Source organism: Pituophis catenifer, unplaced genomic scaffold (genome assembly GCF_029215685.1).
Source record: "Pituophis catenifer annectens isolate HBS135680 unplaced genomic scaffold, rPitCat1.0.hap2 SCAF_13, whole genome shotgun sequence".
Taxonomy (NCBI): domain Eukaryota; kingdom Metazoa; phylum Chordata; class Lepidosauria; order Squamata; family Colubridae; genus Pituophis; species Pituophis catenifer.
In genome coordinates, this window is record NW_027256893.1 from 15,755,472 (window position 1) to 15,773,589 (window position 18,118).

The window sequence follows — 18,118 nt, forward strand, 5'->3', positions numbered from 1 at the left end:
TAAAGCGATTAGTTTCTTAATTTTTTTTTTTTGAGAGAAATGTCATCTAATACTCTATTGACAAATGCATTTTCTTTCTGCAAAAAAACAAAATAAAACAAAAACACTTTAGCTTAGAGCAAAAGTGACCCAACATATATTTTGGGGTATGTACCTTTCTTGCAATGAATTAATTCCTACTTTGTATGCACTGAAGGAGAACATCTAGATAACAAATACACTTTTAACTAACACGATGCCAATTACATATATAGGGGTATTTGTTATTCATTTACATTCATGCAGATTCTATGCCGTTGCACAGAGCAACCTTTTGCCCATTCATAAAGAAGAGTATCAGACAGAGATCACTGGCCACTGAGCTTTCAACTTCATAAACTCTTGATTACATAATTTTATACGCACAAGTATAAAAGCTTACATAATACTCACAAGTATACTTGCTTACATAATACTCACAATTCTAGCATTGCCCTTCCAAAGATAAACACACAATTGGTTTGAGTTCTATGTTTCTATACCTGCTCTTAATGAATAGAAATGGCTGAACTGATCTTCTACCTTTTGAGCTTCTGTTTACATCCCTTTTTGGGGTTCTCTAAGACACTATGAAGAGGCAGAAGAAGAATGCTCCTTTAGGGTAATTGCCTGCCCATCAAATGATAATAAGAGTTCAATCAACTTTGAAAACATTGACTGTGGTGTCTACCAGGGCCGTCTTCTAGAACAGGACTGAAGACATGACGTCATGGTGATTCTGGCAATTTCCAGGGCTTGGTTCACACAGTAAAATTGCTTTTCGTGGTAACCTCTAACAAATAGGAGATGTTTATGCAACTCAGTGTAAGAGTATCAAAGTTGACACTATGGTCAAAAACCAAGTCATTATTTTGATGGAACTTGCAACATTCTTGCTGCTTGGAAATAATTTGGACACTTGTTAAATTCACTTAAAGGTGAGAGCCCAAGACAGAGCAGCCAAATTTTAATTCTTGATATCTAATCTGCTATATTATGTTGTATTTTATTGTAATCCAATACATTATTATGCTTACAAATGAGAAGTGAGACATAAACATTTCATGTAAGACAATAACTAACCAATATATCCAATGATTGGTAATGAAAATATTTTTCAATGCTTTCATTCTAGGACATAGCAATAGTACTTAGACTTATATACCACTTCATAATGCTTTATAGCCTTCTCTAAGCGGTTTTACAGAGTCAGCCTCTTGCCTCCAACAATAGTGAGGCAATAGTGAGGCCAACAATAGGAGCCTTGGTAGTACAGTGGTCTAAAGCACCCTGTTATTAAGACCAGCTGCCTGAAATTACTGCAGGTTCGAATCTCGCCAGGCTCAAGGTTGACTCAGCCTTCCATCCTTTCTAAGGTAGGTAAATTGAGGACCCAGTTGTGGGAGCAATAAGCTGACTTTGTATAAATATACAAAAGTATGAAGGCTATTGCTTAATGCATTGTAAACTGCCCTGAGTCTCCGGAGAAGGGCGGAATATAAATCAAATAAAAAATAAAAAAATAAAATAAATCCGGGTCCTCATTTTACCCACCTCGGAAGGATGGAAGGCTGAGTCAACCTTGAGCCAGTGAGATTTGAACTGCCGAACTGCAGCTAGCAGTCAGCTGAAGTAGTCTGCGGTACTGCACCCTAACCACTGCGCCACTGTGGCTCTTTTACATCTTTTATGTACCTTTTATCATCCTTCTCCAGTGTAAAACTAATGCAAATGTGATAAATGACTAAATATGAAATAAAATATTTCAAACTACAAAACTTTGCAAAAGAGCAACTTGTTCGTACTCGTTTCTTTCCTGAGGTCACAAGCAAGCCAGAAATTCTTGGTTGTTTACTGCCAAACATCAATAGCAATTTTTCTCCTAAGAGTCAAAGCAAATTTTAGAGTTAATGGTTGATAGGTGTCCCATCCTTCATTAATTATCTTCTGGTTGCAACTCTTCCATCAGAATCCTGCAGAAAAAGGAGATGGGAAACTGGGACACTCGATGGAGTTAGCATGGAATTATTTGTTTGGTCTCAACTTCTGAACTTCTTTCTATTCCAAGCGATGAAAACAAGGAGGAGTAATATTAAGAAAGCTCTTTTGCCTTTTTTATCACTTGACAAGCCAGCCAGTTTTTTGAATAGGAGGGCAATCTTTCTTCACTGAAGTAGAAGTCGTATTTCACAAGCATGTCAAAAAGGAGGCCTTCATATATATATATATATGTATGTATGTATGTATGTATGTATGTATGTATGTATGTATGTATATCTATATCTATATCTATATCTATATCTATATCTATATCTATATCTATATCTATATCTATCTATCTATCTATCTTTCTATCTATCTATCTATCTATCTCTATCTCTATCTATCTATCTATCTATCTATCTATCTATCTATCTATCTATCTATCTATCTATACGTTCCAAATTACCTCTCTGTATCTGAGAATAGATGTTATTTTAATCCACAAAGCATTGAACATTCCGATTTTCAGCTTAAAACTATCTTGGGTTTAATTGCTTTAAGCGCTTTTTTTTCAGGGCAGAAAACACAGAAGACATTCTTTAAATTAAAAACATGCCCACTGAACATAGCAAAAGAGAAATATCTGCACAGAATGAGGGGGAAAAAAAACAAGGAAAAAACCTACTGCAAGATTGGGCAAAACCCTGTTGGTATTTGCCAAATCCCTCCTTCCTGAATTTCTTCAGACATATTGTTTGCAAATTAAATAAAATGGGTGGAAGGACTGGCAATGAACTCGGTTGCGGCAATATTTAAGGAAGAGCACAAAGCAATTTCTTAGTTAGCCTGGGCCGGCAAGAGAGATGGAACAATTGAATCCGCACAGTGTTCTGGTGACCGGTTCGAACCGTGGACTTGGCTTGGAGCTGGTCAGGCAGCTGGCAAAGAAAAGCAACCCCCCAAAATGGATCTTTGCCACTTGCCGGGACCCGGCTGGACCCCGTGCTCAGGTGAGACCTTCAGCTTTATGTGGGAAGAACAAAGATTTTTTGTCTGTAATGGAAATTTGCTTATCTCCTAGGTAGTGATGGTGCAGGCATGATTGAGTTAGACATGATGGAGAATATATATATATATATATATATATATATATATATATATATATATATATATATATATATATCTTTTTTCTTTTTTCATAGGCTTTTATGTGCATATTCTCTAGGGCTGAAGAACAACTAAGTTTACATAGGTAAAACCTGGCTAGAGAGAATATGCATATATATATATATATATATATATATATATATATATATATATATATATATATATATATATATATATATGTATCTTTAGCCAGGTTCTTCCTACGTAAACGGAGATTTTTATGCAGCCCTAGTTCAGTGAAATCACAATCCACTAGTTCCTAGGCTTTTTTCAGGCAGCCAGCAAGCACCCTGCTGCCCATTGGGAGACTAAGGAGACTAAGATAGATCTATTTCGGACTTATTAGTCCTCATCAGTTAGCCACACCCTCATCCCATGTATCCTCCCTGTCTCCCAATGGGCATCAGGGTGCTTGCTGGCTGTCTGAAAAAAGCCTAGAAACTAGTGGATTGTGATTTCACTGAACTAGGGCTGCATAAAAATTTTGGTTTACGTAGGAAGAACCTGGCTAAAGAGAAATAAACATAAAGGCCTACGAAAAGAAAAGAAAACGAATATATATATAAAAGAGTTTGTTAAATGAAGACTCATTATATTTAAAATGTTTTAACGTTGCTTTTCTTTGCAGAAGGAGGGGGAGGTAAACAACGGGGAGCCTAATTTCTCCAATCAATTGATTGGAAGATACTTACAATGGTCGCATATTTATAAATCTTAAGAGCCCATGTGGAATTTCATCACGTTTTGTTTTTGTTATCCTCATTCAAATAAGCCACTTGCAAAATGTGCTGCTCCGGGCTAAGGACCTATTGTTCAGGACCAGCTTAGGAAGCTCCCGCTATCCCTGAACTCCCTGTAAAGTTCTTTTCAGTTCTTCACTCGCTTCTGAGCCTTTGCGACACAATGGACGCTATTTACCAAAATTGCCTCTCATGAAGTGCCTCCCTGAGGTCTTGTATAGTATAGTATAGCCCAGGGGTCTGCAACTTTAAACACTCAAAGAGCCATTTGGACCCGTTTCCCACAGAAAAGAAAACACCGGGAGCCACAAAACCCTTCCCGTTCCTGACTATTTCTTGAGCGGCCACAAAACTAGCATATGTAGTTGAATGAAACATTCTGTTTTCTTCTGAAACTTTTCTTTTCTTGGATTTATCCATGGTTGGCTTACCGGAGGTTGAAAAGCTCAATAAATCGTGTGCCGGCGGGTGTCACACATTGGCGGTTTTGACGCATAATTTGAGTGACAGGGAGCCACAGCAGAGGGGTGAAAGAGCCACATGCGGCTCCAGAGCCGCAGGTTGCTGACAGGCCAATAAATATAGCCTTTATTGTCATTGTACATCATGTATACAACGAAATTGGTTTTAGCCTCACTGGTGCAATCCATGACAAAAAATACAAACAACATAAATAGTATAAAGAATAATCCCTATGCAAGCAATTAAGGGGGGGGGAGGAAAAGAAAGAAAAAGAAAAACTAGTCATATGTTTCCGCGTGTGCATGGAGCGATTGTTGTTGTGTTTAAGAGTCTGACAGCCCAAGATAGAACTATTTTTAAACCTATTTGTTTGGCTGGCTATGCTTCGATGTCTTCTGCCCAATGGTAGAAATGTGAAGAGACCCTGACCAGGGTGTGAATCATCTCTGAGTATCTTCCTTAGTCTACTAAAGCAGCGAGACCTGGCGATATCATCCAGTGGTGTTAGAGGGCAATGAATGGTTTCTTGTGCCAAATTGAATTGTAAATTCATGCTATATCATCAGTAGGGTTAGTTGCCCCCAACTTTCTGTTCAGCTCTTCCTCAATTGCCGTCAAATCTTCTCAGCATCAGAACACCTGTCTTCCTGGCTTCCAGCAAGCCAAGTGCTATCGTTCCAGGGGTTAAATGCTCCCGGTTCGGACCGGATCACCTGATCCGGTAGTGATGGTGACGGGTGGTTCAGAGAACCGGTAGCAAAAATCCCTGCGCCCTCCCACCATGCCCAGCTGAGCCACGCAATCATCAGAGGCTTTTGTTTGTTTGTTTCTACAACCTCTTCCGATGAAAAAAATACTTTTAAAAGTTAAAAAAAAAAAAGCCTCTAATGATCTCGCGGCTCAGCTGGGATCGTCAAAGGCTTTTCAAAGCATTTTTTTCTGCAACCTCTTGGCCGAAGAGTCTCTGACGATCCCAGCTGAGTTGCCTGATTGTCAGAGGCTTTTCAAAGCATTAGAAAAAATGCTTTGAGAAGTTTAAAAAAAAAAAAGTTGGCCACACCCACCCAGTCACATTACCCCCCCACCAAGCCACGCCCACAGAACTGGTAGTAACAAATTTTACATTTCACCCCTGTATCATTCCCATGAACCTACTGTTGCTTCTCTTCACATTTTCTATTTCTTGTAACCTCATCTAACATTTCTTATATTTTCTTCAGATGAATTGTTTGCTAAGTCTGTATTCCTTAGCACAGGCCTTGTTTTGGAGTCCATGGGTTGCACAAACCTATCACAATTACCCTGTTTCCCTGAAAATAAGACATCCCCTGATAATAAGCCCAATCGGGCTTTTGAGCGCATGCGCTAAAATAAGCCTCCCCCCCGAAAATAAGCCCTCCCTGAAAATATTTAAACACAGAGCTAGAAATCAGGGAAGACGGCAAGAGGAGCCCCATCTTCCACCACGCGCCCCCAAAAGATGACTTCCCTGAAAATAAGGCCAAGTGCTTATTTCAGGGTTAAAAAAATATATAAGACAGGGTCTTATTTTCAGGGAAACACGGATAAAAGAAAAAAAAATCCTGAAAGGGATAGAAAACTATTCTGATATGAAAATTGCTGCCTAATTGCTCACCTCTAATACTTGTTTCCAGTCATTTCTTCTCTGCTCAATGACTTTCCGGCAGATTTTGCCCATGGAAAAGATCTACTAAGATATGAAGAAAAGAAAAGAAAAGAAAAAAGATGTAGTGGAAACATATTTGCCATGGTTAGCTATAAAGGAAAAGGCACCGAGTTTGTGGATTTTTTTTTTTTTCCTTTCAGGACCTGAAGAATTTGGCTGCTGAACACCCGGAAATTGTCATCATGGCCTTGGGTATGTGTTGTGAAAATCCCTTTGGTTCTACTTTAGCTGAGAGGGAGAATAACTGAAATTCAGCAACACAGTAGATCATGCCAAGTAAGCAATAATTCCATACACCCACATCAGAGCAGATGAACATTGCCTTGCATTACAATTGGTACTTTATACGGTTTAGGCAAAATTCCACAAATGGATACCAGAAGCAGCTCGATCTGCTACCAGACAAAGAAACAAGCATTCTGCTGGGCATATGCATTGGAATAGCAGTAATTTATGACTTTCTCTTCCATTTCTGTCAAACTTATATATGATATTGGCCGCAACTTTTGGGGTATTATTGGGAGGAACTCTCACCCAAAGCTGAGTTTAGTAGTTTGCATACTACTAGGTGATGATCCACCTAGCTGAACCACTCAGCCTTTGGTTGAGAGAGGCTACAATGTGCAACATTGTACTAATTTACTAACAGAGCCGAGGTGACGTAGTGGTTAGAGCAGGGGTGAAAACCAGCAGGTTCTGGAGAACTGGTAGCGGAAATTTTGAGTAGTTCCGAGAACCGGCAAATACCACCTCTGGCTGGCCCTAGAGTGTGGTGGGAATGGAGATTTTGCAATATCCTTCCCCCAGGAGTGGGGAGGGAAAGGGGATTTTGCAGTCTCCTTTCCCTGGGGTGGGATGGGAATGGGGATTTTGCAGTATCCTTCCCCTGCCTTGCCCACCAAGCCACGCCCACCAAGCCACATTATGCCCACCAAGCCACGCCCACAGAACCGGTAGTAAAAAAAAATTGGATTTCACCACTTTAGTTAGAGTGCAGTACTGCAGGCTACTTCAGCTGACTGCTAGCTGCAGCTCAGCAGATCGAATCTCACCGGCTCAAGGTTGACTCAGCCTTCCATCCTTCGGAGGTGGGTAAAATGAGGGCCCAGATTGTTGGGGGCAATATTCTGACTCTGTAAACCGCTTAGAGAGGGCTGTAAAAAAAGCACTATGAAGCGGTATATAGGTCTAAGTGCTATTGCTAATAAAGGGTTGGACCTGTTTTTCAGCCATACAGTCCCATCTGAGTCACGTAACTGGCGGAACAACATTTCTGTATCACCTAATTAGGTGAATTGCAATTTAATAGGTTTTATGATATGCTAAGATATAAACCAGAGTTATAAACATTAATTAAATTCAGAAACACAACACAGAAACCTATCAATCACACTGCTTTCCTACACGCTTTCTATTTCAGAGTGGGGTGGGAGCATGATTTCATAAATTATGGCTTCAGGTCAGAGGTTTTTGCCATCCATAGTTTAATAAAAGGCAGGAACTCAGGTACTGTCTTATCTTTATTGGCTTCCCGAAGAACATTGGCATGTTTCAAAAGCATAAGTAGGTGACAAGTCTCTACAATCTTGAGATTACTCTCACATGTTTCTACAGGAAAGTCATTTTATTATAAGACAGATGAGAAAATAGAAAGAGCGGGCTCAGCAAAATGCAGGTATATTAAGGGGTGGGCTTCAAACTTTTTAGCAAGGGGTTTTCTGCCTGTTGCTGTGTGGGTGTGGCCATGGTGGGTGTGGCCTAGTCGGCCTCCTGCACCACGGCGGGGAGGGGGCTTTTTGCCCTCCCCGGGCTCTAGAGGCTTTCCTCGAGCCTCCGGTGGGGCAAAAATGGCCTCCCTAGGCTCTGGAAGCTGGAAATAAGCCCGTTTCTGGCCTTTCCTAACTTCTGGTAGGCCTGTTTTTTGCCCTCTCCGAGCCTCCATACACACCCTGTACTTACCTGCATCCAAAACGGGCCGCGAGGGGACTCCTGGGGTAGGCAGAATGGGGTGGGCGGGGCCAGCCAGGAGTGGGATTTGGGGGTTCTCCGAACTGCACAGAATCTTAGCTAGAGGTTCTCCCGAACCCCTGCAAATCCCAGGAGCCCACCCCTGAGTATATTTATTGGACCACTGTGCGGTATGCAAAGTTGGAGATGGAGTAACCTACACTTCTTTTTCCCACAGATGCGGATGATCCATCCAGCGTCAAGGCTGCCGCAGCCAAAGTCACAGAATGCGTAAAAGGGGCTGGATTGAACCTCCTGATTAATAATGCAGGGATTGCCAATGTGAGCAGCCTGGAGACTGAAACACCTGAGAACATGGCTGAAACCTACAGAACCAATGTGATTGGGCCCATGATAGTTGTCCAGGTAAGGAAACTTTCTGGCCCTTTCCTCTTGGAGTCGAAAGAATATTTAGATGCAGACATTCTGCATCTAAATGGTGGGTTCCATTTGGTTAAACTAAAGACAATTTTGACATTTTCCAGTAAGTTATTGGCAAATCTTTGGGGTCTTTTGGGGGGAATTTTTATTGATTGGGAGACGTCCCAACCCTCCTGCCACAAAGAGGAGGGGGTCAAATTATTCTCCAAAGCACCAGAGGGCAGGACAAGAAACAATGGTTGGAAACTGATCAAAAAGAGAAGCAACCTGGATTTTTTTTAAAAAAAAATTTATATGCCGCCCTTCTCCGGAGACTCAGGGCAGCTTACAATGCGTTAAGCAATAGCCTTCATACTTCTGTATATTTTTATACAAAGTCAGCTTATTGCCCCCACAAACCGGGTCCTCATTTTACCCACCTTAGAAAGGATGGAAGGCTGAGTCGACCTTGAGCCTGGTGAGAATTGAACTCGCAGTAATTGCAGGCAGCTGGATGTTAAATGCTGCCTTAGTAGGAGGCATTAGCCTCCTACACCACTCAGGCTCCTGAGAATTAAGGAGAAACTTCCTAATAGTGAGGACAATTAACCAGTGGAACAGCTTCCCTTCAGAAATCATGGACCTCCAAGGTTCTATTCTGTTCTATTCTATTCTATTCTATTCTATTCTATTCTATTCTATTCTATTCTATTCTATTCTATTCTATTCTGCTCTACTCTACTCTACTCTTTACAAAAGCTTTGACTGCTCTTCATTTGTTCCTTTCATCCTCCAGGTGTTCATTCCTTTGCTGAGGAAAGCAGCTAAAGGAAGTCCCCTGAAAGGCATGAGCTGCAGCAAAGCAGCCATTGTCAACATTTCCAGTGAAGGAGGTTCCATCACAAGTGTCTCTGAATGGCAGCGGGGCCACATCATTGCTTATCGCTGTAGTAAGGTACCGATGAACTCATGATCAGAGAACGTAAGGGTGAATTCTGTTGTTATCACAAGTAGGAGAAGAGCACATTTGAACGGTCTGGCACCCTTGAGAACTTCGATGAAGCATTCATTGATCTTCCTCTTCCCTCTCTTTCTCACAGTGTGCTCTGAATATGCTGTCTAAATGCCAGTCCTTACATCTTGCCAAAGATGAGATTTTGTGTGTTGCGTTGCATCCTGGATGGGTACGGACTGACATGGGAAATTTATTGGTAAGCAAATTGGAAAAAAAAAATGAAGAACTCTGAATTTTATACAGTGGAAACAAACACGGACCAAATTATCTGTACTAGAAATGGAATGTTTCAAAAAAAAACATCGGCCATGCTGAATCTTTTCATGGATCTTGGCATACCAGGGATGATGGTGCAGCAGTTTTTCTAAACAATTTCAGGAAGTAGCGCTTGGATTTTCCTTGAGAGTTTCATCTGAAATCAGACTTTGTATGAAATAATATGTACCAAATACCATGAAACTCTTCCCACTTGATAGATTAGAATTCTAGAAACAGCCAGATGCAGTGGTGGGTTTAAAAAATGTTTACTACCGGTTCTGTAGTACCGGTACAGTACCAAGTGGCTTGGTGGTGGGCGTGGCAGGGGAAGGATACTGTAAAATCTCCATTCCCACCCCACTCCAGGGGAAGGATACTGTAAAATCTCCATTCCCTCCCTATCAGCTGGCAGAGAATAGATGGGGGTGGGGCCAATCAGAGATGGTATTTACCAGTTCTCCAAACTACTCAAAATTTCTGCTACCGGTTCTCCAGAACTGGTCAGAACCTGCTGAATACCACCTCTGGCCAGATGGCCCCTGGAATCCTGTGGTCCCACAGAAGGTTTCAGTATGGTCCTGAAGGAATTTGAACATTTCTGTGATCTCCAGAATATTACATTTCAGGATCAACTTTTCTACATCACTATCAGTGAATTTATATTAGCTGCTGTTGGATAGGGTTTTTAAAATTACAGTGGTACCTCGGTACTCATCCTTAATTGCTTCCAGGAGGTGCGATGAATACCAAAAACAATGAGTACCAGACAATTTTTTCCTATAAGGAATAATGTAACGAGTCAATAATTTTGTGATAATTTAAAAAAAATTAAACAGGACTCTCCTTTCCCCAATTTCACTTCAGCAAGACTTGTTCTTTGATATAATTTCTTGTCTAGTAACATTTTCTTGCTGATACAGCTTGGAAATGTACCATATTAAACTATTGCCTTGAATTCTCTCAGTCGATTACTAGTTACTAGGACAGGGGTCAGCAACCTGCGGCTCTGGAGCCGCATGTGGCTCTTTCACCCCTCTGCTGCGGCTCCCTGTCACTCAAAATATGCATCACAACCGCCAATGTGCGACACCTGCCGGCACGCGATTTATTGAGGTTTTCAACCCCTGGTAGGCCAACCATGGATAAATCCAAGAAAAGAAAAGTTTCAGAAGAAAACAGAATGTTTTCTACATATGCTAGTTTTGTGGGTGCTCAAGAAATAGTCAGGCACAGGAAGGTTTTTGTGGCTCCCGGTGTTTTCTTTTCTGTGGGAAACGAGTCCAAATGGCTCTTTGAGTGTTTAAGGTTGTAGACCCCTGGACTAGGCCTTTAGGCTATTTTCATCAACTTCTTTCATCTCTTGCCTGTTTCTTTTTTTTCAGGGAACAGCCCCAATGACACTGGAGCAGAGTTTGCGAGCTATTCTGAACACCCTTGGCCATCTCTCTGAGAAAAATACCGGCACATTTATTAACTGGGAAGGGAATCTTGTGCCCTTGTGAGACAACCAAGATTCTGCTTCTCTGCACTGAAAGATAACGTTCTCATCAAAGGCAATGCAGATTTCTATCTTCAGTGCTCATTATCTCCTGCTCTGCTTCGTCTGCTCCAACTCTCCCTTGCTTCAGGTAATGACTGGTGCCTATAAAATGTTGCTCAGGCAGGCTCTTTCAAACTGCAGATCCCAATGATATGTCTGAATTACTTCTAGGGATCACTGGCAGCGGTTGCAAAACAGCCATTTCGTAATAGAGAATTTTCTTTCCAGATGTCTAGAATCTAAAGCATACATTTAAGAGATGCCTACATTGAAGAGGATGACTTTTTCCCCCAATACCACATCTGGGGATGCGACATGGCCTATACTTCTTTTGCAAAAAGGCCATCTGGAACATTTTATACTTCCAATATATTGATCTAATTTTTTAAAGGCTGTTGCACATGAAATAAAACTGATTAAAAATCTGTTTTGTTAATGATAAAATTGTCAATTCATTGGCCAAGAAAGGAAGCCATCTGTGGTGCTCTTGAACTTTCAGAAACTCACAAAAGATTTGTTGGAGGTCCCCATAAAAAGTCTGAGATTTATAATCGATGATCTATGAATTTCTGATGAATCTGATTCTTTTCTCAATTTCCTCAGTTCATTGCACAGATGGAAGGAAAAAATTAAAAAAAAAAACTTCTCTTCTTGAGTAAAGAAGCCAATTGTTCTACCATTTCCCCCACTCGGGAGTATCTGGAAGAAACTAGCTAGAGAAGACTCTCGCTTTTGGTCAGTGGAGACATTGCTTCATCTTGATTGGGAATCTCATTTTCTTTTAAGTGAACGAGCTTCAATTGACTTTTACCAGAGGTTTTGGCGATATTGCTGAGCCTGAGGTTTTCATGCCTCATGCATTTTATCCAGTGGTTAAATCCAATTTTTTTTTTTACTACCTGTTCTGTAGGTGTGGCTTGGTGGGCATGGCAGGGGAAGGATACTGCAAAATCTCCATTCCCTCTCCTCTCCAGGGGAAGGGTACTGCAAAATCCCCATTCCCACTCCACTCCTGGGGGAAAGATATTGCAAAATCCCCATTCCCACCCCACTCTGGGGCCAGCCAGAGGTAGTATTTGCTGGTTCTCCGAACTACTCAAAACTTCCGCTACCGGTTCTCCGAACTGCTCAAAATTTCCGCTACCGGTTCTCCAGAACCTGTCAGAACCTGCTGGATTTCATCCCTGATTTTATCAGGATGACACAGATATCTTCTCTTGTTCTCGTATAACGTCACTTTCCATTTTGTTCCCTTTTTTGGCTCCCCCAGGCTGAGAATACCATTATGTCACTTGAATATTTTGAAGGAGAGTGAGTGAGATGTGTGTGAGTTACACCCAATCATTTAGTGACTGTTTGAAGTTAGGACGACACTGAAAGATGTGATTTATGACCATTTTCTACACTTAACGACTGTTGCAGCATTTCTATGGTCATGTGATCAAAATTCAGACTCTTGGCAACTGCAACTGAAGACAGTTGCAATGTCCATGAACCCTTTTTGTGACCATCTGACAAGCAAAGTGAATCGGGAAGCCAGGTGCCCTTTACAGCTGTGTTACTGACTTAATAACTGCAGTGATTCAACTGTGGCAAGAATGGTCATAAAAAGGGGCAAAACCTAACAACTGTCTCACTTAGCAATGTAAATTTTGGGTTCAATTGAGGTCACAAGTAGAGGACTACCTGCATATCAGTATAATCGGAAGGGTTTAGCACCCTTCAGATAAAAGAGGTTAAAAAGAGGCATACTGGACAAATAGAGAATGTCCAAGGGAACATCTTGATAATTTTTTTTTTTTACATACTCAGTAAATGCCCACAATGTTAATTACACAAATGTGTATTTATTTACTCTTGCAGGTTCTATGAAGTTTCACAGAGTAAAACTTTTTGTTCCTTCAAAAAAAAAAGTGTATCAGTCATACTAAAGAGCAACACGATCACTGGCCATTGAGTGTTTGACTTCATAAACTGTTGTTGTAAGCTGACTCACAGTATCAGATATCCCCTTCCAAATCTGAATACATCATTGATTTTAGCTCTATGTGTCTATGCCTGCTCTGAATGCGTAGATATGTTTGAGTTGATCTTCCATCCTTTTGAGCTTCTAGAAATAGAGATGAAAAGAGGTGAATCAAGAATCACTTTGCGGTGGGCCAAGGGAACTTAAAAGATACTTTAAAAAAACATGCTCAGGCACTTTGGATGCAGAGGATCTTATAAATTCTATCTAGTTTTAATTTTCACCTAGCCTCAATCATCCTACATGAAGTTGTGAACACATGTTCTGAGCTTTCCTAAGGCAGAAGAAGAATGCTGCTTTAGGCTGATTAACTGGTTACGGACTGACAATAACTTTTGAGAACGTCTAAAGTTGGCGTCTACCAGAACCATCTCTAAGAAGAGGGCCGAAGACATAATGTTATGGTGATTCTGGCAACTTCTTGCCAGAAGGTTTCAACAGTATTTTTGCGCTGGCTTTTCTGTAATCCCTGCCTAACGGATGAGAAAAAGCTTGTCTTTTTTAAAAAAAAATTTGATTTATATGCCGCCCTTCTCTGGAGACTCAGGGCGGCTTACAATGCGTTAAGCAATAGCCTTCATACTTTTGTATATTTATACAAAGCCAGCTTATTGCCCCCACAAACTGGGTCCTCAATTTACCTACCTTAGAAAGGATGGAAGGCTGAGTCAACCTTGAGCCTGGCGAGATTCGATCTTACTTTAATTGCAGACAGCTAGTGTTAAATTACAGTGCTTAGTCTGCAGAGCTATCCAGGCTCTGTAGACTATCAATGTACTCCAAGTCTTGGGGTACATTAATGACCTTCTTGGATAACTTTATGAAATAAGTGGTATGTGTTCAGTTCAGTGTGGGAGTTTCAAAGTTGACACTGCAAAACAACAACAACAACAACAAACCCACCACAAGTCATTGTGATTTTTGATGCAACATTATTGCTTGCTGGAAGTAATTCTGGCAGCTGCAAACCACAGTTGTAATTTCTTGCACCTAAATAGACAAATCAATACTTAAATGATACATTTAACAAGGGACAATGTGAAAGACTTCCTTTCTCAGTGCCTGCTATCTCAGCATACCCTTTTTATACCTGAATTATCCCCCTCCCATGGAAGTTGATTAAAGAAAAAAACTACATACAATAAAACTTTACAAGCTTTGTGAAAGATCTCACATCCGGGTTTAAAATGGGATAACAGAATAACAGAGCAGGAAGGGACCTTGGAGGTTCAATAGTTCAATCAGAATAGAGCCGGAAGGGACCTTGGAGGTCTTCTAGTCCAGCCCCCTGCTCAAGCAGGAGATCCTACACCATTTCAGACAAGCGACTGTCCAGTCTCTTCTTTAAAACCTCCAGTGATGAAGCACCCATAACTTCTGGAGGAAAGTTGTTCCACTGATTAATTGTTCTCACTGTCAGAAAATTTCTTCTTAGTTCTAAGGTGGCTTCTTTCCCTTGATTTGTTTCCATAGAATAGAATAGAATAGAATAGAATAGAACAGAACAGAACAGAACAGAACAGAACAGAACAGAACAGAACAGAACAGAATAGAATAGAATAGAATTATTTATTGGCCAAGTGGGATTGGACATACAAGGAATTTGTCTCCGGTGCATAAGCTCTCACTGTACATAAAAGCTATAAGTGATAAATCATGATCACAGTAAATCATAAGTACTATTGCTATTACTATATTTGCAGAACTATGGATTCACCCTAGGAAATCTCTGGCCGTCCCTTCCCATTGCAAAGTCTATGGTCTATAAACAAACCAGAATCCAGCAATTACTCACAAAAGGTCTTTTTTTTTTTTGAATTTGACAGTTTCAATAGGGGCAATTCCCCACGCTCAAAAGCTGCATCTCTGGAAGTTCTTCCTCTTAATATTTGGCCTTGTACCTTCTTTGGATGGAAAGGGCACGCTGTGTGATTGGACACACAAGGAATTTGTCTTTGGTGCATATGCTCTCAGTGTACATAAAAGATACGTTCATCAAGAATCATAAGGTACAACACTTAATGATAGTCATAGGGTACAAATAAGCAATCAGGAAACAATATCAATATAAATCGTAAGGATACCAGCAACAAAGTTACAGTCATACAGTCATAAGTGGAAGGAGATGGGTGGTGGGAATGATGAGAAGATTAATAGTTGTGCAGACTTAGTGAATAGTCTGACAGTGTTGAGGGAATTATTTGTTTAGCAGAGTGAGTGGCGTTCAGGAAAAAACTGTTCTTGTGTCTAGTTGTCTTGGTGTGCAGTGCTCTATAGCGTCGCTTTGAGGGTAGGAGTTGAAACAATTTATGTCCAGGATGCGAGGGGTTTGTAAATATTTTCCCAGCCCTCTTTTTGACTCGTGCAGTATACAGGTCCTCAATGGAAAGCAGGTTGGTAGCCATTGTTTTTTCTGCAGTTCTAATTATTTATCTATTTATTTATTTTATTAGATTTATATACCGCCCTACTCCTGAAGGACTCAGGGCGGTGAACAGCCAAAAAGATAAAACACATAGATTATAAAATTTAAAACAGTATAAAACGTATAAAACGTATTAAACAATTTGGCTCGAGACGAATTTATTATCCTCTGAAGCCTGTGTCTGTCTTGTTTCCATCTGTTGCTTCTTGTCCTGCCCTCAGGCGCTTTGGAGAATAGCTTGACTCCCACTTCTTTGTTCATCTTGTATTTGTTTTTTTTCAATTTTGATCCTAATTATCTTTCCCCCCCCCTTTTTCCTGATCCTGTTGGCCAAGACTTCCAGTGCAATTACAAAGAGCAATGGAAAGAGTAGACACCCTTGCTTGAGGCTTTGCTAATTGAAAAGCTCGCAGAAAACGTTTGGCTTTGATTGCCGGTATCTGAATAGGAACTCGGCATGTTCCAACATTTGTTAAACATAATGAGCAAATGGGCACTGTAGATTTCTAATCTTTCAAATGATTTTTTTTAAAAAAAATAGTTTCATGATATCAAATTAACAGAAACCTTAGTCCTTCACTTATGACCACAATTGAGCCCCAAATTGCTGTTGCTTAGTGTGAATTTTGTGTGAATTTCGCCCCATTTTCTTTTGCCCCATTTGTTAAGTCAATCATGGCAGTTGCTAAGTTAGGAACCTGGTTGATAAATGAATCTGACGTCCCCATTGACGTTGCTTGTCAGAAGATGAAAAAAGATGATCACACACCAAAGTTATAAATATGATTCAGTGGCTCAACGTCTGAATTTTGATGACGTGACCATGGTAAGTATGAAAAATAGCCATAAGTCACTTTTTTCAGTGTTGTTACAACTTTGAATGTCACTAAATGAACTGTTGTAAGCTGAGGACTACATGTATGTGATTTACCCATGTAAACTGTGTGATGTAACAGTTTATATGGGTAAAATAAAAGAAAAAATAAAGAAAAGAAAAATATGAAGTTGGAGGAAATAATAAATGATAACGTGGATAAGATAAGCAGCCTTTTTCATGACCTGAGGGAGATGAAGAGAAAGTGGTTTGGATGAAGACAAAAACAGAATTTTAATTAATTTAGTTAGATTTTAAAATATTACCCTGATGATGTCCTCTAACTTCCCTGTTTTGTTTCTCTCAAAATTACATGTTATCAGCAAATTTTGGAGGGTTAAGTCTCAGCAAACAAATCTGATTTTAAGCCCTTTTGCAAAGTTTCATAAAGTTTGAAATATTTTATTTCATATTATGTATTATCCATTAATTAAATGTCCATTGTTGTTCCATTGGAGAAGGATGATTAAGATACAAAAAGACATACTAAAAAGAAAGCGCTGAAAAATGTTTTCATGAACCGTTATTAACTATATTATTTAGCTATCGGTTTATATGAAATACCTATATAACGCTTGTCATTTATAAGCATAATTAACATTCATTGGATTACAATAAAATGCAACATAATAAAACAGACCATACAACAGAAATCAAAATTAATTTGGCCATTCTATCTTGGGCTCTTAAATGTAACCTTTACTGTAGGTGAATTTAGCAAGTATTCAAATTATTTCCAAGGAGCTATAATGGTTATGGAGATTCTCAATCAGCCAAATCATGACTGTTGCAAGGGCCCTTTTTCCAAAAGGAAACTAGACTTTCTTGGACTTTTTCTTTGAGAATATTTTGCTTCTCATCCAAGAAGCTCCTCATCCAAGAACTGAAGAAAGTTCTTGGATGAGAAGTGCAACATTTTCAAAGGAAAACACCCAAGAAAGGTCAGTGGCCTTTGGAGAAAAACACTTTGGGAACGAGGAGCTATAATTTTGCAAGTTCTATCAAAATCACAACTTGCTTTTTGATTACAACGCCGACTTTGATACTCCTACACTAAATTGAGTAATCCGATTAAGTTAAAGGTCACCACACACATTGGAAGAGAGAGTCATCCAAGGAAGAATGAGTTAACCCCTTTGCTTCTATGATGTTTCAGAATAGCCCCAGACAAACCTTTTCTCCTCTTGGGCAGGTTACCGCTAGAGCCAATCCCCAAGAAATCACCAACAACATCATGTCTTTAGCCCAACTCCCAGAAGATAGCCTTGGTAGACACCATACTCGACGTATGCCAAAATTACTATGAGGCAGTGACCCCAACACAGCAGTCGTCTTCTGGCCCCCAATAGTGCCTTAGAGAAGCTCAGAAAAGATGTGTACAACTGTGTGCCCCTAAGATGCCCCAGGATGATCGAGGCCATGTGAAAATTAATTTAAGAACAAATCTGCATCCACGTTTTCTTCACTTAGCTTAGACATGTTTTCTTCACTTAGCTTAGGTTTATTTATTTATTTATTTATTTATTTTTCATATTTGTATACCGCCCTACTCCCGA

General features: G+C 40.1%; 1 protein-coding gene across 2 annotated transcripts; it reads left to right on the top strand.

Annotated features, from left to right (window-relative positions):
- Positions 1-2,860: 2,860 nt before the first annotated feature.
- Positions 2,861-11,657, top strand: LOC139323438 (C-signal-like). Of its 2 annotated transcripts, XR_011600992.1 has the most exons (7): positions 2,861-3,011; positions 6,198-6,249; positions 8,243-8,430; positions 9,221-9,379; positions 9,525-9,635; positions 11,080-11,325; positions 11,409-11,657. XR_011600992.1 is itself a non-coding variant. In XM_070952781.1 (6 exons), exons 1-6 carry the CDS (start codon positions 2,865-2,867, stop codon positions 11,197-11,199), a joined length of 777 nt encoding a protein of 258 aa, XP_070808882.1. In that variant the 5' UTR covers positions 2,861-2,864; the 3' UTR covers positions 11,200-11,657. The 2 variants fall into 2 exon arrangements, 1 of the variants encoding a protein (XP_070808882.1); XM_070952781.1 differs by having other exon boundaries at positions 11,080-11,657.
- The last annotated feature ends 6,461 nt before the right edge of the window (positions 11,658-18,118 follow it).